At 50.6% G+C, this 21,857-nt stretch overlaps 1 protein-coding gene across 8 annotated transcripts in view; it reads left to right on the forward strand.

Annotated features, from left to right (window-relative positions):
• The first annotated feature begins 3,308 nt into the window (after positions 1–3,308).
• The window catches only part of KCNQ2 (potassium voltage-gated channel subfamily Q member 2), a 69,210-nt gene continuing 50,661 nt past the window's right edge, over positions 3,309–21,857 (forward strand). For all 8 annotated transcript variants that reach the window (XM_076352111.1, XM_076352105.1, XM_076352104.1 and 5 more), the window contains exon 1: positions 3,309–3,604. In XM_076352111.1, the coding sequence (XP_076208226.1) occupies positions 3,309–3,604 (296 nt within the window). The remainder of the gene's footprint in view (positions 3,605–21,857) is intronic.

Raw genomic sequence — 21,857 nt, forward strand, 5'->3', positions numbered from 1 at the left:
TGGGTGCAGAAGGACCGAGCTGTTCATACCTTTCTTCTTGACAGGTTAGTTTTGCTTGGATGGTGTAGCCTCCTGTACAAGGGGAGATAAAGCCATCTGCTCTAGGTTTTGAAAATAGCTCTGGAAGAAAGCTGTGGGTGACAAAACCCAGGGTACAAGTAGCACAGTTCACGCAAACCACCAGCTGGGCAGGCGGGGAGAAAGGGCTCTGGTTCAGTGTTTCAAACAGAAATATATCCCTGGAGTCATTCTACATATTTCACGCCAGTCACTTCTTACTACGCCTCAAAAATTGCCAAGGGACAGAGCATGGACTTTCTGTATCTTAACATAGCTTGATAGCTTAGACCCCGAAGGTAAGATGAAATCTATCTGCCACAGTATTTGTGTTTTAAAGCCATCAGTGGTGTTGAAAGCAAAGAACTGACTCAGTAATTCTGTTTGTTTGTGGAGACATAATGTCCTTGGATCAGATAAAAGCACCTTCCCAGTACTGCTTTTATATACCTCATTAATTCGCACAGTGTTAGTGGCTGTGTCTTTTCTTCCACCCCCCAGCAGAAGTAGCAACACAACCGACTTCATCTTTGAAATTACCTGCTGCAGACTCCGTGGCAGGGCATCGCAGCCTGATGAGTGCTTAGATTCCAGTTGCTCCCCAGAGACCGCTGATCCTCTCAGGGTCGCAGCTCGCCAGGCACTGTGCAAACCGGATCAAAGGAGAGCTCCTGGGAGCTGGCGGGCTGGTATGCTGGGGAGGAAAGCGGGAAGCCATGTGCTCGGGGTCTCAGCACGATTTGGTGGAGGGACCCCAGACCCTCTCTCCTGCCACCCGAGGCAAAGCCCTCTCCAAGCAGCCATGCTGCTTCTGAACACTCAGCTACAACTTGCAGTGCTAACCCATGAAATATTATCTGTAGAGGAGGAGTTAGCGATGCCCTAAGAGCCCAAGGTGGAGAGAGGGAAGGGGCAAGGCTAAAGTGGGTCTTCATCCACAATTTCAGGCCTTTTCACCTCCCAAGGACTGTTTATATAAGGAGACCGTTCTTGGTGCCACTTGCTTACAAGGACTTGCTTGTCTTTGAGGTTTTACCTCCCTCCCAAGTGAAGCAACAAGCCCTGACAGCCGCTACTACCACACTGTGTCTTTCCTCAGCCCATCCATGGCTTGGGAAGGATGAATTCCCATCCCCTCCCTTGGCCCATTCCTGTTTTTTGATGGTCGTGGAGGTACACGATACCCAAAGCTGTGCTGCAGTGTGGCACCACAAATGACCAACTAATTAGTGAAAGAGGAGTACGACGAATTTAGATTCTTCTTTAGGGCTCGCAGACTATTAGTAATCTTGAATTTGTTAATTGAAAATTGCTTCCTCTGTTTGTTGTTGGGCTTTTTGTAGAGGGGGATATTTCCTGCTTTTGGACTGCGTTGCTGGATCTATAATAATGCACTTTGTACTTTAGTGCCAGGCACATTTGTAATTGGCTACCCTATTAAAGAACACTAATGATCTTACAAGTGTTCACAAATAATGAATAGAATGGCCCCTCGCTGAATTGAGTAATTTATTCACTGACACACTTGCAGATCTGTTTTTCCATTATTTAACCCAGCTTTAGCTTTCTGCCTGCCTTGCAGAGATGACTTCTCTTTTAGCCATGCATTAGAATATGGGTCACAGGAAACATGCTGTTCATAAAAATGTAGGGTTTCTCCACGCTGGCTCTTCTTTTAACATACATGGTAGGATTTGGAGAGTAAGCGGCAGCAGTTTTAGTCTCAATGCTCCTCTTGTCCATTAGTTGTTGTTGGGATTCTCCTGAGACATAAGGAGAGGACCAAAAAAGCCAGGACTTGGGAAATGCACTCCGGAAGGTTATGTTGATTTTCTCATTTAAATATGAGTTTCAGGAAAAGCATGTCAACCATACAGAATGGCAGGACTGGTTTTCCAACTGCTGCCCCTCGCAAGAGAGGGAACTGGAACACAGCCCTGCATGGTTCCTGCATGCCATGAAACTTTGGGCAACCATTTTGCTGCTTCCCTAATAACATTGTGGCAAAGTACTTTGTGTTGAAAGAAGCAGCCTATCTGAGCTTGCAATTTTATTTACATACAAAAAGCCGTGTCCTAAAGCACTGTTTACTTGCAATGAACATGCAGAAGTATGCAATTCATAGATCATCCATGACTTGTTGGGTTGTAAGGGATAGAAAATTCGCTGCAGGAGCAGTTGATGGTCCTGGGCTTGATTTTTGTTTGGTTGCAGGTCTTCCCATTGCACTACAACGACCCTTTTCCATGGAGGATAATTGTGTGGGGCAGGTACCTCTGTCTTATCTCGGGCTTCTGCAGCCTACCTGTCTTCTCCTGAGTCTTGTCAAGGTGTGTCAGGAGGAAATATTCCTCGGGGCAGAAGCCAGCCATGGTGTACAGGGGAAAATGGTGATGCTGGACCATAACCGATAGGGTGTGTTAAAGAGCTGGTTTGGGTCAGCACATCTGGAGCTGACCAGCACATCAGCACTTCCTATGCTGGGAGCTCGGTCTCCGCGCAGCTTGGTGACCACATCGCGGTGGAGTTTCAGTGCGTGAAGTAAGCTGAATTTGGGCTTCCAAGTCTTAAGAGGGCAGGCTGGACCTTGGGGAAGCGTGGGCAAAGGGAATGGCTTCGCACAAGGGGATCTGTGGTGAGGTTAAGCAGGTCTGGTGGCTGAGTGGGCATGTGGAGACGGGGCATGGACTTGGGGTCCTTCCTGTGAACCTGCGGCACTCTCTGCACCCGCTGCCAGTGGGACCACGACGGAGCCGCGGGGACGGGCCTTTGCAGAAGGAGCCCACTCGTGGCGATTTTTGGGGGGTGGGGGGATGCCAGAGCCTGGTTTTGGGAGAGGACACTGGACCCTGGCTTGGGGGCGGGGGAAAGATGTCAGACCTTGATTTTCGAGGAGGATGCCGGAGCCTGCTTTGGGGGGATGCCGGAGCCTTCATTTGGCGGCACGATGCCAGATCCTGATTTTCTGGGGGAGAGGCCAGAGCCTGCTTTTTTTTTTTTTTCCTCTTTTGGGTGGAGGGTGGCAAACCCGGATTTTTCGGGGTGGGAGGAGTGCGGGAGCCTGATGTTGGAGGGGGACGCCGAGGGAGGCCAAGGGTTAAGGGGGCGGGCGGCGGCGGGCGGGGCCGCGCTGGCGGAGCAGATTGCAGCCGGCTCCTGCGGCTTCGCCTGCGCCGGGCGCGGAGCAGCGGCGGGGAGCGCGGGCGGAGCCCCCCGCCGCCCCCGGCCCCGCCGCCCCTCCGGCCGCCACCATGGTGCAGAAATCCCGCAACGGAGGCGTCTACCCGGGGCCCGCCGCTGAGAAGAAGCTCAAGGTGGGCTTCGTGGGGCTGGACCCGGGCGCCCCGGACTCCAGCCGGGACGGGGCGCTCCTCATCGCCGGCTCCGAGAGCACCAAGCGGGGCAGCATCCTCAGCAAGCCCCGCTCCGGTGTCTCGGGCAGCGGGAAGCCCCCCAAAAGGAATGCTTTTTACCGCAAGCTGCAGAATTTCCTCTACAATGTGCTGGAGAGACCGCGGGGCTGGGCTTTCATTTACCACGCATACGTGTGAGTAAAAGGGTGGGGGGCAAACCCGACGGGAGAGACCCCCCCCCACCTGGTCCGGATCTGCCCTTGCCAGCTCCCTCCCTCCATCCCCCCCGCCCCAGCCCCCAAAATGCATGCCGAAAAGGAAGGATGCTCCAGCTGCAGAGCGGGTGCAGGGAGGGGATGCCGGGTGCCAGGGCTGGTTGGGGAGCCCCGGAGGGGACGATGCGGGGTGGCGGAGGCTAAGCCGCCCCCCCCACCCCCACCCCACCCCCGGGAGCAGCCGGGCCGCCGCTGCATCCCTCGCCCAGGCGCAGTCGGTGCCCGGTGCAGGGCGGCACGGTGCCCAGGCACGCTGCGCCCGGGGACGGGGTGTGTGGCGGTGCCGGGCGGGGGGCGGTGGTGAAGGCAATCCGGGGGGGGGGGGGAGGGGGGGGGAAGCTGCCCCTGCAGAGCTGGGGGGCGGCTCCCCGGGGAGGTGCAATGCACCGGCCCCCTGTCCCCCCCTGCCCGCTCCTGCTTGCGGGGGAAGGGGCTGCTCATGCGGTCGGTGCAGGGGGCTGGAGCAGCGGGAGTGATGGGTAGGGACTGCTCCTCCGTCTTGCTTGAAATCACCATAGCAATGCTGTGAGCAGAGGAACAAAAAAGCTCTGCTCAGGCACTGTCTCTCCTTCCCTCCTCCCCCCTCCCTCCCCCCCCACCCAGCGCTCCTTCTCCCCCAGCCCCATCTTTGGCTGCTGTGTGGCTGCGAAGGGCTTGGGGCCGGGGTTGGTTTTATGGCTCTGCACTGGGTTCTGGAGGTATTTCTTGTCCGCCTGTGGGAAGCGGCTGAATTGGAGATGTGTCTAGAAAGAAATGCTAATCAGTGTCTGGGGCTTCCTGACTGCACAGCGATGGAGCTGTAAACAAAGGAGCGGTCCCAGGGTGCACGTTTCCCCTCTGCCACCCCGTTTTTTTCAGCCAGAAACGGCCACATCTGACCCGCCGTTTGGCAGAAAGATGCCCATATCTGAAGGCATTGCTGCACAGGGAGAGCAGAGGACTTCCCGTTGTTTAGAGGATTGCAAAGGGAGGGTCAAGATAAATTGCTGTGTTACTGCAACTCCCTTCCCTCTGGGACATTCCACAGTCCCACCAGGCTCTTCCGCAGGCCTGGGCTCAGGCTTGGGTGCTTGTTCCCCTGGTGTAGATGGTTTTTTTTGTTTGTTTGCATGTTTTTCATCATGGCTAGGGCCTCTGTCAGCCCCAGCAAGAGGATTTTTTGGGCCTTCTGTGGGTTTTTTTCCCATCCTTTTGCTGTTCAGCTGTTCTCAGATAAGGTGTTGGGATATGTTTTTTGGTCCTCAGCCATTTTGTACATTGAGGCCTTCCAAGGAGGTGTTGGTGAGTCCAGTCAGAGAGTCGGTGAAATGCTGGCTGGGTGGAAGGGGGAGCTTTGCTGTGCACTGCAGTGAGTTGGGGTCCTTGCGGGGAGCTCTTTTCCCTAGGGAAATGGGAGAGGAGAAGAGGGAGCATCTGTGGAGCTCAGTTGCAGCTATGATGGGGAGTGTGAAGTCCAGCGCTGGGAGTCCTGAGCATCCTCCATGCTCAGGACCATCCTCTGAAGTTGTAGGTGGTTTGTGTCACAAAATCCTCCGGAATCATGTCGAGGGGCCAAGTGTTCACATTGTGAGCTGGGTGCTTGCCTGTGTGTGCACCAAGGATGGGGGGATGTTGTGTGTGCAACATACACTGTATGCTATTAAATACAGGTGAGACCCCAGCTTGGGGACATTGGGGTGACAATGATAGAGGTGGAAGGGGCTGAAAGCCAAATAGCAAGCGGCAAGGGTAGCCCTGACTGTGAGGGCTTTACAAGCATCTTTGGCTTAAGACAGCTGCTCTGTCTTAACTTCTGACCCGTTTGGCTCTCTGCGGTGGCATTTGCTTGGTCAGCCAGTAATCCTCACGGGACAGGAGCGGGGGCATCCCAAACTGACCTCTTGCCAGGGTTTGCTTTCCTGTGAATGCCCTGTCCCCGGGTGTCAGGCTGGGGTGCCCCTTGGCTCTCACCATGTAGCCATATCCCCCCAGGCGCCTCTCCTCCCCAGCCCAAGCAGGTGCATTTCCCCTGGGCTCGTGACTCCACTTGTACCTGCCATGACGCCACGTGGAGCTGTGCCCTCTGATTAGAAACCGCTGGCTTGGGATGTGCTGGGAGCTGGGTGACCTCCCTGGCTCACCTTGGGGCAGATGCCCGAGCAGCCGGGAGATGTAACCACCGCAAAACCATCGTCTGACCCCGACTCACGCACCCGTCGGGAAATGGAGGCTGAATTCAGGGATGAGGTGGTAATTGCACCAATGTCTATGAAGCATCAGTGATATAATTAATTTTTTACAGTGTATCGGGAAGTTATATGGACTCCAGTCTTCTGAACTATACTAGGTTTAGCCTTGGCAGTTTGCTAATATGTTATCTAAAGAGCTGAAGGGTATGGTAAACATCATACAAAGTCACTGGGATAAACCCATGCGCCAGTTATTGCCCTATGCTGCCTGGGTGAGCCTGCTGTGGTCCATGCCAGATCTGTATGTGTTTGAACAGGGTAAGGAGGGGGTTTCCTGGGTTTCTGTACCTAGAAGTCTGTAATCCAGACAGACAGCACAGATAAAAAGCTTAGTGGATGCTTATTCAAAGATATGGGAGGATGAGGAGACTGGCTCAAGGTCATAAAGTTTGTATGGGAGAGCTGGAGCCACCCCCGATGTCCTGATGGCTGTTGCAGTGCCCTACCCGTGCTATTGGGGTCACACTGTCTCCTCCTGCCCAAAACCCCATTTTGTGCCGAAGCCTTGGGCACAAAAGCACCTTTAGCCTTCATACCGCAGGAGTGGGAGTCCTGAGGGAGACTGTGGATGAGGGAGCCCCGTCCCACTGCTGTCTTGGGCTGTGCACTCCTCAGCCCCTCCACCACTGACCCCATCTGCCAGCACCCTTCTTTCTCTGCTCCTGCTACTCACAGGGACTTTCTTGCATGAAGATTTAGGAACTATTTCCAGTGTGAACCAGCTTGTGACCCTGCAAGGTTGGATTTTAGCTTGTAGAGATGCTTATAGACCACACTGCATTTCTAGGTGTGGAGCTGTCCTGGGGCTGCTGTGCTGCTCAGGCAGCCTCCCTGCACGCAAATGCCAAGACACAAACTGTAGAGATTCTTCCAGCATGGACATGTTTTAATAAATATGAGAGGTGCCTTTGCGTAAGTACCTCTGATAAATGCCTATCTGCAGAGGCCCATCTCCCAGGCTGGTATTGCACGGAGCAATTGATGCACTGCCTTGAGATGCCCGTGCAAGTTGCGTTTATTTCCAATTCTGCATCCTAGATCCAATCCATCTGATTTCTTTCCCCACCTCTTCTTCCAGTCATCACTCATTCCCCTTTGCACCATTTAATGTATAAAAAAACAGGGAAATTCAGAGCAACTCCCACCCCCGAACCCCAAACTCATTAACGTGGTCTCATCTCAGATGTTGCCTCTGTAAAAATGCTATTACCTCTGTGAGCAAAAGCACTATTTCATATTTCTGTGTTGTGATTCATTTTTATACTTAATAGCTCTTCCTACACTGACACAACGGGGTGACCTGCTCATGGTAGCTGTGTGTGTATACAGATTATATATAATACATATATTTTGCACAGCCCCATGGACAGCTGGGCCTGATGGGTGTCATTTTTGAGCATGGCTGGAGGTGTACTTTGGCTCCTGGAGGTCTGAGCCTCCCCTCTCTCTCATCTTCTCCCAGTATTTCTTTCAGCATCTTTCTTTTCTATCTCCCCCCTGCCCCTTTTTTTTTTTTGACAGAGCCTTAGCAATGCGGCACATGGCCTCATTCTGTTCAAGGTTGAGCTGAAACTTGAAAAGTTGAGCTGTGCCTAAATAGCAGGTCAGGCTTTTAGAGGGATGCAGCAGCACTTAGATCTTGAGGTAGTTCTCTGCACAGGGAGGCATTTTGCTTCCAAAATGCTTCCGTTTTATTTCTTTCAATAATCTAAATATTTTTTTCCTTCTAATCCTTTACCTTGGCTATTGTAATCTGTCTTGTGCTCAGTGGTGCTGAGTTTAAAGGGCTGTGATGCTCAAAAGTAATTTTTGTCCCTACCTGCCATCTTATTTCAGGAGGGATCGCTGTGTTCTGTGCCAGCTTAAGCAAGGTACTTGCACTGAGCACCCCCGTAGCCCGATACATCTGGAGACGCGTTTGCTGATCCCCTGGGTGAGCTGTTCATGTTTGGTCCCTGAGCTGAAGAGCGGGGGGCTGGATTTGGGCAGTAGCAAGAAAACAGCCTGTATTCAGACTCTTTTAAAGCTGTGTGCCCAGAGCCAATGTAATTCTTGCATTTCCTATTTTGAATTTACAACCTTAATGCGTCTTTTTAACTGCGTTAAAAATAGTTTGGATGCGTTTTTTATCTGCATACTGTGCACCATACATTCAGTTAATTAAGCAAGTGCATGGACTTAAATTATAATAAGGAAGAACATTTCCTCCCTGTCTAATTCTATTAAAATTTCCTTGTGCCATCCCCATCCCATTTGTTATTCCCTTTTAACCCAGCCAGAAGCGACCTCTCTCTCCAAAAAGTCTCCTCTCTGCACTGCCTGCATCCTGACATGGCCATGGCTGGCGCGGTGGGAGGACGGAGTGTTGATGCAATTACTTCCCTGAAGGTCCAGGGTTTCTCAGTGCAGAGGTGGCCTCTTCTGTGACTCCATCCACTCCTCAGGGACTGAGGAAAACATGGTTATTTCGTATAGATCCATTCCCAGATAATCTTTTGCATCAGATTGAAGGACTCTGGGAACCCCCAAACATTTTTTCTGCTGCCTGGGTTGGGTTTTTAGGCAGCTCTCGTGTTTTGTTTTGTTTCCCGCTTGTATTTTTTTATACTTGTTTTATGGCATTTGCTAGTTAGGGGTAAATTTAGTTTGATGGTCTCTCTTATCCATCCCCAAGTACCGAGGGGTGGTGGTTCATGGCAAGCCCTCACCCACAGTCAGGGACACTGCTGGCACGTACGATGCCACCAAACAGCCCATCCACCAGTGACATGCAGGGAACTCCTGGGTTCTCCTCCCCATTTCCTCGTGAGGATGTGGGATGCAGGGGCCAATACAGATCTCCCATAAGTGCTGAGTTTAATGGACCTGCTGGGCTTTGACCTCCGGCAGTGATGCCCTCAGCCACGTGGCTGTGTCTGTCCTGGGGACCAGGGAGACCTCCATGGTGTGATGCCTCACGAGCTCCTCTCCAGCTGCTTAGTCAGAGCTTGGTGGGAGCAACCTGATTTCAGTCGCTTTAATGTGTCACGTTCCAGTCGCCACATTTGCCCCACACTGACATTAAGGAAATGAAAAACAAGCCGATCCTCCGGATGACCTCCTTTTTGCACTGCAACACACCTCAACCAGATGAGTCTTCCTATGGCTCAATTTATTATAAGAGGGAATAACCCAAAAAGCAAGCCCCAAATCCTATACTAAAGGGAAGATGGGCATTGCTTGAAGAGATGCAGTTAGCAAAAATCAGATGTCTTGATTTTTTTTTTGCATTGCAGCAGAGGGAGGGGACGTTAGCAGGGTGAGACTCTGTGCAAGTCATTTGGTGGGGCAGGGTGAGGAGGGCAGAGGGTTTGCCTGTCAGTTAGGCATCAGTGGGGCTTGCCAGGATAAAAAGCACATAAGTTTGGTATTTGGCTTCTGGGATTTAAACAGCAAACACATAGCCCTGCATAATCCCTTTTAAGATAGCCCAAACGCGTAGCTGGTTTCTTAATCGGTTCTTGAGGGACAAATTCCTCTTCAAATTGTGGTGGCAGTGAGATGTGCCAGTGTCTTTTTCTGCTGTGTAATCTCCTGTAGAGTAGATATAGGAAAGCTGAGAAAGACGGAGAGTGGTTCCTACAAAGGATTAAACTTTGTCTATGGCATGCTTCTCAGGCAAACATGAGCCTGTCCCTGTTGGTGTGAAATGTCCCCAGTTCCCAATGCATCAAAGAGAGAGGAGGTCTCCAGCATTGAGATAAACATTGCTACAGAATAATGCAATGGCTTTTAGCCCACGACGGTCAAAAAGGAACCACATTTCAAAACCAGTTTATTGTGGTGGTCTAAACTGAGTTTCATGAATGTATTTAGACAGGAGCTGTGTTGCAAGGTGATTTGACTAGTGAGCTCACGACGGTGAGACAAGATAGTGCAGAAGGACACTGGGCACAGTGGTTTGCCTGGTGCGGCTGAGTCCTTCACCACCAGATGTTTAAATGGCTTCTAATCAGGTTGCAAGCCAAAAACACTCGGGCTACTGACACTCACTCATGGCAAAAGATGGCCCCACCAGGACTGCAGGCATAGGTATTTAAATGTGGTCCCTTGGTGGATGTGCCCATCCACCCAGATGAAAAGAAAAATGTCACTTTTCTCCAGTAAGAACAAGTTGTGTGATACATGATCTTACTTGATCAGCTCACTGAAGCTGCGGGTGACCTCAGCTCCTCACATGGTTCTCCTGGCCTTATCCTAGATAAACTGTGAATGCAGCCTCCTATAACACTTACATTGAAGGTGTTTTTTGGGGGGGTCATGTGCTTTTATTCTGAAGCACTGAATTAATTATATATAGTGGTTTTTGGTACGGAGTATCTCACACATGTCACTGGCTGGGATGGCGAGAGCTGCTTTATTACAGCCTCGAGGTTTCTTGACTGTCTAACTGCCAATAAATGAGGGAAACCGGAGCATTCCTCCAGATCTCTGATCTGTCTTCGGTATCACTCCAGCCTCTTAACATGCTTTTTAGATGTGTGGAAGGCTTTGGTGTCGGTAAGCATTCATCCGGTGACTTTTTTTGAGTGGATTGGATGTCAAAAGGGCAGCCTCTTCCAAGGCGTGCGGAGCAGAAGACCTGCAAGATCTTCCCGCCTCTCACTCTTGCTGCTGTAGGGAGGTGATTTAAAGCTACATCAGGGTCACTGGGAGTGCTGGGTGCAGGAGCAGCCTTGTCTGTGCAAGCGCTGTGACCGAGCAGTCACTTGATCTTCTGATTTCCCCTGGATCTTGGGTTGCAGGTCCACAAGTTGATCAGGGTTTGCTGTAAAGGTTCCTTTACTCGAAACTGTTTCTCAAACATGGCTGGGTAAATGTGGATCTCGGATCCTGCTCATCCCGTTTCAATGTGGATCAGCCCCATCTCTCATCTTGACCTTACCTGGCAGGATGTCCACAGGGTAGTTCTGGGTCTGAACATCACAGTTCCTACAGGCTGTGGCAGGAGGTGCCTCAAGCCTTATTAATACTGATTATAGTTCATAAGCAGCTACAGTTGTGTTTGGGCTCTTGGAGGAGAGTGCCCAGTGGTCAGTATTCATTCAGAGATCCTCCTTTTTAAATGCCTCCCCTGGGAGGGTGGGACAGGGCAACGAAACATGAGGACAGGCAAGGTCAGAGGGAACAACTGCCCCTGCTTGGGTCAGGAGGCAACCGCTCTCCATCTGACGATCCTGGAAGTCCATCATGGCTGGCACTTGGTCTCTTCAGGACAAGATTGAAAGAGGCAGAGATTTTTGCCTTCCGGAGGGTCTTTCCCAGGGATTCACAAATGCCTTATTTGTAAACAAACCCTGATCTGCCTGGAAGTCCTGCTTTCTCCTTTAGAGCCCTGCCAGCCCGGGGAGGTGACAGTGTCAAAGCAAAATACGGCTGGGGCGATAGCTGAGCTGCTGTCGCACGCTGCAATGGATGAGTGCAGCAGGACAGGCAATCCTAATGCAGCTTCCACAGATATGCTGTCACTCTCTGTAAAGTTATTATGATGCCCTGGGGGGGGGGGGGGGAAAGCTAGCAGAAATCCTGACTCAAAGGTGACTCACATACACCTCTTCTCTGTCTCCTGTGTGAACGCAGTAGCTTGTGTCTGGATACCTGCTGCGTGTGTTGGTTGCAACTTTGGTTCGATATGGTTGGAAAAACTAATATGCGGTGCAAAAGAAAATGAAAAACTTCCGTCAAATAATAGTTAAAATGAATACCAAGGGGAAAACAATACTCTCAATATTACAGCAGCATGCAAGCACTCCTAATGGAAATAGAAGTCTACAAGCTTCTGTGCTGTACACCGAGCCAAAAAGAGCCAGTCCCTGCTGTAAGGACTTACTGTATTGAAAAGACAAGACAGATGAAAGGCATAAAGTAGTGTCAGGGGACTGCTGGTAAATGTTAGCTTTGCTCCACTTTTCTTTTTAATAGTATTTGCTCAGCTTCTTACTTGCTTTTGAATTGGTGGGTTGGTTTCTATTCGTGCTCCTTGGGTTCGCTAAAGAAAATGGGGTTGGCTTTGGCTAGAGCAGATGAGCCAGCCTACCTTAGCGGTAAATCCTGTAGTCTGTGGACCTCAGCAGGGTTAACTTCGGGCTCGGAGGATGAAGGCACATCTTCCCTGGGACATAGATCACCCATACTGGGGGCAGTTCGCTGTGATCTTGCTGTTCATTACAAATGCAGTGCGTAGAGGGCTGTGAATTGGGCTTATCGGCTTTCTCACTGTTGGAGTGTTATGTGGCAGCGAAATGACAGCACTGGGAGACTTTTTCTCCTGCATGTTTATGGGCTTTCGCACAACTCGGAGTCTCAAAGTGGCCGTTAATTGAGTTTATGCGTGCTCGGAGGTTCGTTACCTGATCTGAAGAACGTAATAAGGGATGTAAGAGCACTCCATCCTTCACTCAAGAGGAGAGCAAAGGAGTTAAATATAAATATCTGTATATTATAGCTGGACAAACAGGGAGTGAGGCCGTGTTGCCTCCTGCCACTTCAAGCCATATGGTGGTTAAGCCTGAATGCTTCCAGGAGGGGCAGTGAAAAACCAAACCTCTCCCCAGTAATAAGGACTACTCATTGCTCTTGAAGCAGGTAGACTGCCCAAAGGGCTCAGGCTGGTGTGGCCATCGGTTCAATGTTTGACATTGGTTTAATAATGTGGTTATTCATCCTTCCCTTTTCCTCTGTGCCTAGCAAGGCTGGAAATGCCATGTCTTGTCCAGTTAACCTCTCACTGGGCCTTCTTCCAGGTTTCCTGGGGTTTATTAGCAATGATTTGTGCTTTAAGGACTAGTGAGATTCCTGAGTCATCTCCTTAGGCAGGGAGCTATTTATTTCAGTGTGTGTGTTACACTCCCTGGGAGTGGGTGTCTCTCTTCCGTTTTTGGATCCTGCCCTGACTCTATATAAAGACTCCAGGCTTGAATGAGCAGCAAAACCAACCCTCAGACTGGCTCCATCGTTTGGAAGATTCGTGCTGCTGATCCCATCTCTCCTGGCTGAAGGAGGATGGCCATTTGGAGCATGGGTAGGAGTTTGCATGGGATGTTTGTCCATCTTGGGGTTGCATAGCTGCTAGGACAGCTCGTAGGGACACAACATACTGTGTGTCCGTGTCCAGGAGCTCTACAGTGCTCTACAGTGGCTCATGACCAAGGGGGAAACGTGATTTGTACCTCCTTTTCTCCCCTGAGGTTGATCTGCTGATGCTGTTGGGTTTTCAGTCAGTGGGATGTTTCTTATTTAGGAGAGATGAGATATTTCCGAGTGGCTGTAATTCTCCGTTGGTATCAGAGCAGGGACTGGAGGTGCCATGGGCAAATGCAGTTGGGCTCCTCCGAGACATTGCCAGTGCAGGAGTTGCCGGGTTTGGAGGAATTTCACTGTGCCATTTCTCCTGGGATGGTTCTTTTCAGACGCGTCCCATGCTTGCTTGGTGGCCTCACAGAAAGCTGCCTTGCTGCGTATGAGTTTGGGAGTTTGGGGGTGCAAGGAGAGCCCCTCACGTAACAGTTCTCTGGGGAGCTGCAAAGAAGGCAGCATGCTAAAGGCCATGTTCATCCAAAAGCTGACTTCACACCCAATTAAGCATCACCCTGAGCCAGAGGGACAAGTCCTTGTCATTATGTCTTGAACTAAATTGCTGGCACTTCATGAGGGTTCTGTCTCCGTAGCCAGAGGGACCGATGCATTTAATCCGTATCAGCGATAAAGAAACTTTGTTAATGTGACCTCGTGGTTTGGTCCTTGTGGCTACTGGATGCACGGTTGTCTTTTTCTTAGTTATGGCTCTTCCTGTAAGGAAGGAAAAAGACCTAGAGAAAAGGAGAATTTCCTGAGCTCTTTGTCTGTAATTTGTCAGGCATGACATGCAGTCATGGAATTTTGCACGGAATTTTTCTTCTTTTCCACATTCTTCCCTTTAATATCTAGATGTTTTTAATGCTATTCTTATTTAGAAGCTTCTCTCTTACCATACCAGCTAATGAGGAGTAGGAAGAATTTGCGCATTGACCTTTTGTTGCTGATGATGTTTTTCTTTTCCGCAACAGAAATTAGATATAATTTGAAACCTTCTCTGAGCTGCCCCTCCAGGCCCTGAGCCTGCACTCCGCCTGATGCGTGTTTGTGGGTGGTGGGAGCATCTTGAGTCGTGCTAAATGGCACAGAGCGAGCTACTGAGGCTTAGTCTGTGAATCGGTAGATTTCACATCTGAGCCCGGGATAAATAACACAATATAGGTCTGAATTTGGTTTTAAGTTGGCGATGGATTAACCTGCCTTAGCATGGGGGGAATGATTTGAGGTTGTGAGTATAGGGAAAGGTAATGAAAGTGCCTGAATAAGAGAAGTGAATGGGACTCTAAAGATGTGTCTGTTCCAGTGTTTCTACCAGGAGATGGGGATGTAGACAGCTACAAGGAGGCGAGATGTATCCCAACCTCAGGTCTCCACCCTGTGCTTTGGAATAGCCAAATCTGGGAGATCTGCTAGTAGGACAGGGCTTGATGTTGCCTGGGCTTGACCCATCCTTATGCAAGAATTTGGGCACCTGGGGAGCACCTCCATGGCATTTGCCATTTTGGCCGCCCCTCTTTGCAAACACTCTGCAGAGCAAATAAGCCTGCTGTGGGTGTGCTGTTGGCATAGAGCACCTGCCCAAGCCCCAGCTCCCTGCAGAGAAACGGGCTGAACCTCCAAAGTGATTTCCAGTCCTACCTAGCCTTGGTCTTTTGGCCCTTCTCCACATGGGAACAGATGGCTATTAAAAACCACAGAGAAATTCATTAAGCTAATAGATTGCCAGCCCCCATCTGTGGCTGGGGAGGCCCATCTACCCTGCAGCCGTGTCCCTGTGGGATGTGAGTTGGGAAGAGTGGCCGGATACAAGCCCGACCCTGCGACGGCATTCCCTGCCGGCTGCAGCGGGCCGGTGGGATGCGTATCCCATGTGTGAAATGCAGGGGCTGGTAGAGCAGCCCAGGGAGGTAGCACAGGCCTGATGGGGTGGCTTACTTATTTTTCATTTGCTAAAAGCACAGCAGACATTAAATGAAGATTAATTTTGGACATGAGGAAAAATTTCTTTACTGAAAGAGCGGTTAAACATTGGAACAGGCTGCCCAGGGAAGTGGTTGAGTCCCCATCCCTGGAAGTATTTAAAAGACGTGTAGATGAGGCTCTTAGGGACATGGTTTAGTGGGCATGGTGGTGTTGGGTTGACGGTTGGACTCGATGATCTTAGAGGTCTTTTTCAGCCTTTATGATTCTATGATTATTTAAACATTTTTTTTCTCTCTCCTGCTTCCTCTTGCTCTTTGCTGTTTCTAGGGAAGACTGAAAAAATATACTAGGGAGGAAGCTAAACTCTGAGTGTCCTTTCATGAATGCAGAATATGGCCCCCATGGGACTGCAGGGAAAGGCCCTGTAATTACGGGGAATGTCCTGCGCGGCTGGGTTACACAACCAGGATGGAGAGCTGCTCCTGCTTTGGTGTAGCAGCAGGCTGATGATGCTGTAACTCAAAATACTACCTGGCTATTATCCATTCATTGCGCTTTATCACTGTCAGTGTCCTCAACGCACAGCACAAACGACTCGCGAGGCTCCAAGCCAAGAAGGAGGTAGGAAGGAGCGCGCAGGATCATAAAAGGGCCATGTGATATTTACCGTGCCTGGTGACATAATTCCCAGACAGGCTGGGCATATCTCGGAGCCAGCTGACGAGTCACCGGGGAGATCTTGCTACGATGCCACCAAGTGAAGGTGACTCCTTCCCAGCTCTGGCAGGAGCAGGATGCCCTGATGGAGAAGTGGTGCTGTGGCATCTGCTCGTGGGCTCTGCACTGGCTGCTGCCACCTGGGTTAAGAGCCAAGTTAGCGGCTGGGGAAGGGATTTAGGACTGTAGCAAGTGCCTTCATATAGGGCAGGACTAACACCGTGGCTGTGGTGCTGTGCATGCCCTGGTGTCATGTGCTGGAGGACGTTGCTCTTGCGTGCTCCCGGGTGGCTTTGTGCTGTCACTTAAGATGCTGTTGTTGGCGCTGGTCCATGTGAGCCTTGGTTACGGGTGTGCTTTGCAGTGTTTTTGTGCCAGGCTTTATTTTACTCTAGAAGGATTTATTTGTTGCTGAGGGCCATGGGCATCTCTTGAGCTATGCATGGGCTTAACCTCAGCTGTGCCCCTGTGTGCTGGGGGGGAATCATTACCCCCGTTTTCCAGTTTGGGAGCTGAGGTACGGAGGAATTTAGTGACATGGGATGCCTGCGGCATAAGCCAGCATCCCTGCTCCTCATGCTGTAACCCTAGCCTCTCCCTCCTCCAGCAGTAATAACCATTTCCCATACAGACAAGGAGACTTCAGCATGTATGCTTGTCCCGTCAGGCCTTCCTAGGCTTTGAATTATTAAATATTGTCTCTGATCTCCATTATAAAGGTTGTTAGAGCACAGCTACTTATCAGAATAGAAAATACTCCGTTTCTGTACTTTAACAGTTGGCTTCCTCTGCTTGTGGGATTTACAATAAATGAGAAGAGTTAAAAAAAGGCAAAAAAAAAATCATGAGAGGCTGAGGTTGGAAGTAAACACAGAGAAGTAACATCTTTGCAAGAGGACGCCCAGTTTTCTGTCCCAGTACCCACTGGTCACTGGTCTGTATCTTCTGTCTAGGACAAAATCACATGCAAATTCGTTAGCATTAATAGGCTGGAGAGTGTTTGCTGCCGTGACTTCCATGATGCTGGATTACAGATTGTGCTCTGGGGGTGCCCCTTCCCACACCCCCATCGCCCTTTCCTCCATCAGCTGGCAGAGACCCCAGCAAACCAACCTGGCCGTGTTTCTGAGCAATGACTGTACATTCGGCTCAGAGGGAGTAACAAGAAGGTGCAGATGCAGAGAAGGAGGCCTGGGGCCAGCTGCGGACTCCAGCCAGCTGCTGAGCTCAGTGATGGGTTTATCGTTATTTCTGAGAGCCTGAAGCCCTGGCTGCAGTTTGCTGTCATTTTCAAGGTCAGATTTTTGCTTGCTACTTGTAAGAAATTGGGTGGTACCTGCTGCTTTGCAAAAGGCTGGATTTGAGCAGCAGTAACCCAGGCCATGGTCCTGCTGTTGGTTATTCTCTTGCTCTGGAAGTGTCTTGCCCCACAGCCGGGCACGTCCGTGCCCAGCCAGGCACTGCCTGTACCACACACCTGCAGCATCCCTGAGCGGAGCTGCTTGATGTGACCCAGGCAGGTGATCCCCTGTTTTTCTCAGGGAATAAACCATGGAAACTGGCTTGAGAGTGAGCTGGGAATTGGAATCAGGGTCACGGTGCTGTCAGGCTGGGTCTGATTTCTTCTGGACCCCGTGGGAGAGGCACCATCCCCTTCTCACGCTCCTGAGTTAAGCTGCGACAGCTCTCCCAGGGAGCAGCCAGGCAGCAGTATGGCACAATGCTGCGGGGCTGGAGGAGCTGCCGGGGGACTTGGATTGTGCCTGAGAAAAGGGGGTTAAAAGCAGGTTTTTGCAAGCCTTTGCCTGCCATTTTAAACAGGAAGGATGTTTCCCTGGCAACGAGATGGATGCTTCCCAGCAGAGCATATGGCTTCCATCGACTTTGATTTACTGGCGTGTTGAAATGGCAGCTACATAATCTCTCTTCAGCTTTAATGTGTCCGTGCCCTGTGTTCCTGTTACTTGTGAGCTTCAAAAGACCGTGGGTCCGGCCCCTGTGGTGCTGGCCTTGCTCCCAGCCCGTCCCGGGGCTGGAGCTGGCAGGGTCGCATGTGAGGGCTGGGTCTGGGGACCTTTGCAAGGAGGGACCTGCACAGAGGACTCGAGCATTGCCTGGAGCAAGGAGCTGCAGGGTGGGCAGGAAAACCTTCCCTGCCTCTGCTGCCTTTCACCAGCCGAACAGCTCCTCCTTCTCGGAGAATATAATCCGCAGCCCTCTCTTCCTATTCTCCTCCCTGCTTTAAATCATTTTTAGATGTTTTCCACCTTTCACCACACAATTATCTGCCTCCTGCAGCTTGCTATTTATTGTTGTGTTTACCGGCACGGGGAAATAAGGAGAGGGAACAAACCTGTCATTTGCTGAGCGGGGGAGCTTGGGGGAGCTGGTTTCTGTGAGCTCATGGCTCTCTCAGGCTCGCTGGCGTCTGCTGGCCCCATTAGGCTTGCACGGCAGCCTCCTCTGAGGGGCAAAAACAGGGTGCCATCCTCCTCATTGCTGCCCATCACTGGCTCTCCATTCTTTGGCAAATTTGATGAAACACGTCCAAATATTAGAGAGGGACAGCAAGGCAGACAGGGCAATTGCATGAGCCTCGTTGCCTTAGGAACCAGGATAGCCGGAGAGGTTCATTCACGCACCCGAGTGTTGCTGGGGCTGGTTCCCGGCTGCCCGTGCCCGTCTGGTTTGTAGCTGCGAGCAGCAGCGAGGGCCAGGCACATGGCTTGGGGACCGGCTGGGTAGGGTGGCCTTAAATGAGATTAAAGTGTAGTGCTGGCCTGCAAATGGCTGCACTGCAGGGACTGGGGGGACACGCACCATTCCTCCCCTCTTCCACTGATGGAGGTTTTTGGGGAGCTATGGATGAGGCAGTGCCTCCTTCTTTGCAAGTATCCAGGTGAGCCAAAAAGCCTTGGTCTGCACATGCTGGCTCTCACCCCTCAGCCCTGATTGCAACAAGCCCTCCAAAGCTGCCCAGCCTGAAAGGCTTTAAAAAAGAGGCTCCCTTGTAACTGAGGTTGCCTTTTTTTCTTCTGGCAGGACCACGGCTTTCCCTTCTTCTCTGGGGTGTTTAGCTCTCCGGGCAGCCTCTCCCCTTGCAAAGGGCTCTTGATGATGGGGGGCTGCCCCGTGCTCCCCCCGGTGCTTGGGGCTGAGCCGCACTCACCTGCTCACCCATCCACACCTGGCCACCCACTTGCTGTGTTCAAGTTATGCCAGAGAAGAAGCAAGAGATAATAGAAGTGATTAATAGCCAGTTGGCGCTGGGGATTAATTTATCAGGTGGAAGGAGAGGCTGTGCTCTGGCAGATCTGGCACTATGTGTGCAGGTGAGGCTGCCCCGCTCCCATCGGGGCCGGTGTCACGAGCTGGCCATTCTCTGTCATGAGCAAAGGAGACACCGACATGGGTGGTGGCAAGGAGGATCTCTCCATTGCTCCTGGGGATCAGCATGGCCGGGGCAAATCTGGCTACAGCTCAGGGAAACTTTACTGCTGTAGAGGGGAGATTGATGGAAAAGGACTTTGAAGAGTTGCAGCTCCTGGAAGACCCAAAATAGTTATATTAGTGGTGAACTTAGACAGAGCTTGACTGGCAGCTGTTGTGATGCTCTCCCCTCCCTGCGGCATAAGTGGCTGTTTCAGCGATTTTTTTAGGGCTAAAGAGCACTGTCTTTTTAAGCCTGATCTCTCTGGAGATCTGGGTTTGTTTTGCATCCCTTCACCCTGAGCAGCTCCTCCAGGCCTGCCTGTCCCCATGGCCAAGGCACTGTTCCCAGCAGAAACATTCCCATCCCAACAGGAGCAGCTTCACGGACATGAAAAGCACCAGGGCCATATTCTGCCACCTTTGCTGTGGGGGAGCATGCCGTCCTGCTGATGTGGGGAAGGGATGCAGAGCTCCAAAACTGGCCACTGGCCCTTTTATTTCTTGTTGCTGGACCTAATCCTGCGTTTTTCTGCGTGGCAAACTTGGGTGTCTCTCAGGCATCGCTGGGTTCAGACCTGGCTGAGCCGAGGTAGTGCAGCCCCCTTGGCTTTTGGGGCTTATTCCTGATTTGCACCGGTGTGACTGGGGGAGAGTTGCAGAGAGGGAACATGGTCCTACTAATTGCAGCACTCCCATTATTCCTCTGGGTATATTTTTTTACCCAGCTTGGGGGTCATCATCTTCTGGGGACTAAAATCAAAAGGCTGTGAACCAGCTCTCCTGCTTCTTGGCTCTGAGCTCCTTCCTAGTCACTAGCTGGGACAAGAGAAGTAAGATTAAACAGATGGCAAAATTACCAAATACTTCTTTTTTTCCCAAGACTCAGTTAATTAAATAAACTGATGAGCAAATGAAATTAGCAGTGCTGTGGTAATGCTTGCGTTTTATGCTTTGGCATTATCCGTTAGCCTCTGGCTCCAAGAAGCCACATTCTTCTCATTATTGAGGCATGAAGCCAGGGATGGACCCAAAATCTCGTCCGTCCTTCTTTGCTGTTAGCTGAGAGGGAGCCCGAGAGCACAGCTCTGGGGTCCTGCCTTTACAGAAGCGTAAACCATGGGCTGAGGCGTGCAGAAAGTGAGATTTTTAAACTCAACATAAGGATTTTGAGCCATTTAGTTGCCTGCCGTGGGTCTGAGATGGTTCATGCGGCTGCTGAGAGCCGCCGAGCCTCTATGTTGGCAGCTGCCTGCGGATGTTCTCGGCGAGGATGCTCGTTTTTGAGGTGCTGTATTTCTTGGTGCTGTGAAACTAGTGCAAAGTCAGAGATGGGGAAGCGAGGCTAAAGGAGCTCAGAGAGACAAAGCTTGTCCTTTGCGGGCAGGAAACCTCGGGCTCCAGCTGAATAGCTGATTCTGGGACAGACCTTTGAAAAACTGGCTACTATTCCTGTCTGCAGCAGGAACCAGCCCTGCACATTTTGAGACAATCTTCCTATCTGCAATTAGACCAGAGCCTATTTTTGTATATCCCATTCCCTCGAGGAATGTTTAGATGAGATGCAGCATTACATTTTACAGGGACATCTTGCTTTTAACCCAGTTTTAGAGCTCAGTTAAGTCAGGTCAAGTGACTTGTCCAGGTCAGGCAAAGGAGCTTGACCCCTCAGCAAGAGGATTTTTTTTATTCCTGCGTGCTCCAACCATGCAGCATAGCCCTTGGCTTCTTAAATTTATTTCATTTTCTTCCTCGAAGTGTTGCAGAAAAGCAGGACTTTGCCCTTAAGAAACAGAAATAACTTGATCTTCATATACAGATAAAGGTTAGATTAGGAAGGCTTGTATTCCTGTAGTCACGAATAATGAGTTCTCAGAGGTAGGGAGGAAGCAGAGGCTCTTTTGGGGGAATACCCTGTGGGATGAAACAGAGGCAGCGCTCAGATTTCAATCTGAATAACATGGGTATTGCATGAGACAGCAACTTTCCCTCACATTAAAATCAATGAATGTGCTCTGAGTAAATGCCTGCGTAGACGTTTTAAGAATTACTTACATGTCCAATATTTTATACTCTTAATTTACCTCCCAATGCACCGTAATTGCACCGTGGTCTTTAGGATTCTCTCCCGTGAACCGTTTCTGCAGCTGCATGAATATATTTCTCCTCACCAAGTTTTTAAAAGAAAACCTCAGCCCAGCAGTGCTGAATCGCGGCAGAGACAGACTCTTCTGGCAGGTGCACGGGCTTGATTAATACTTTGGGTTTTCCTCCAGACATCTGGCTCCTCTGAGGCGGCGTGTGCAGGGCAAGGAGAATACGCAGACAAGCATTTGCCAGTGATTCATGTTAGATGAGGACAAAGAGGAACATTTGAGCCAGAACTTTGCATGTGGTGATTATTATTAATAAGGCTTTTACTCTGAGTTGAGCAAGTTAAATGATTAGAGCCAGCCTGTAAAACAAACAACCAATTCCTTAAATTTAACCCCTTTTCCTGCTGTCAATGTTCATATCTTGATCTCCATTCCCCGACATTTCCAGACGGCATTTTTGAGCCTTCAGTCCAGGAAAGCTCTTAAGCTCACTCTTGCTTGTATGTGTGGAGATACATAATCCTTTGCTAGACTAGGGACAAGGCATGTCATGCAAAACCCATTTCTACTCAAATTCCTGCAGTTCATGGGTTCAGGTCAGGACTCTGGCTCTGGGCACTTGGGGCAGATGATGCTGTTTCTGCTCCCTGACTCCGTTATAAGCAA

The sequence above is a fragment of the Aptenodytes patagonicus genome, chromosome 14 (genome assembly GCF_965638725.1).
Source record: "Aptenodytes patagonicus chromosome 14, bAptPat1.pri.cur, whole genome shotgun sequence".
Lineage (NCBI taxonomy): Eukaryota > Metazoa > Chordata > Aves > Sphenisciformes > Spheniscidae > Aptenodytes > Aptenodytes patagonicus.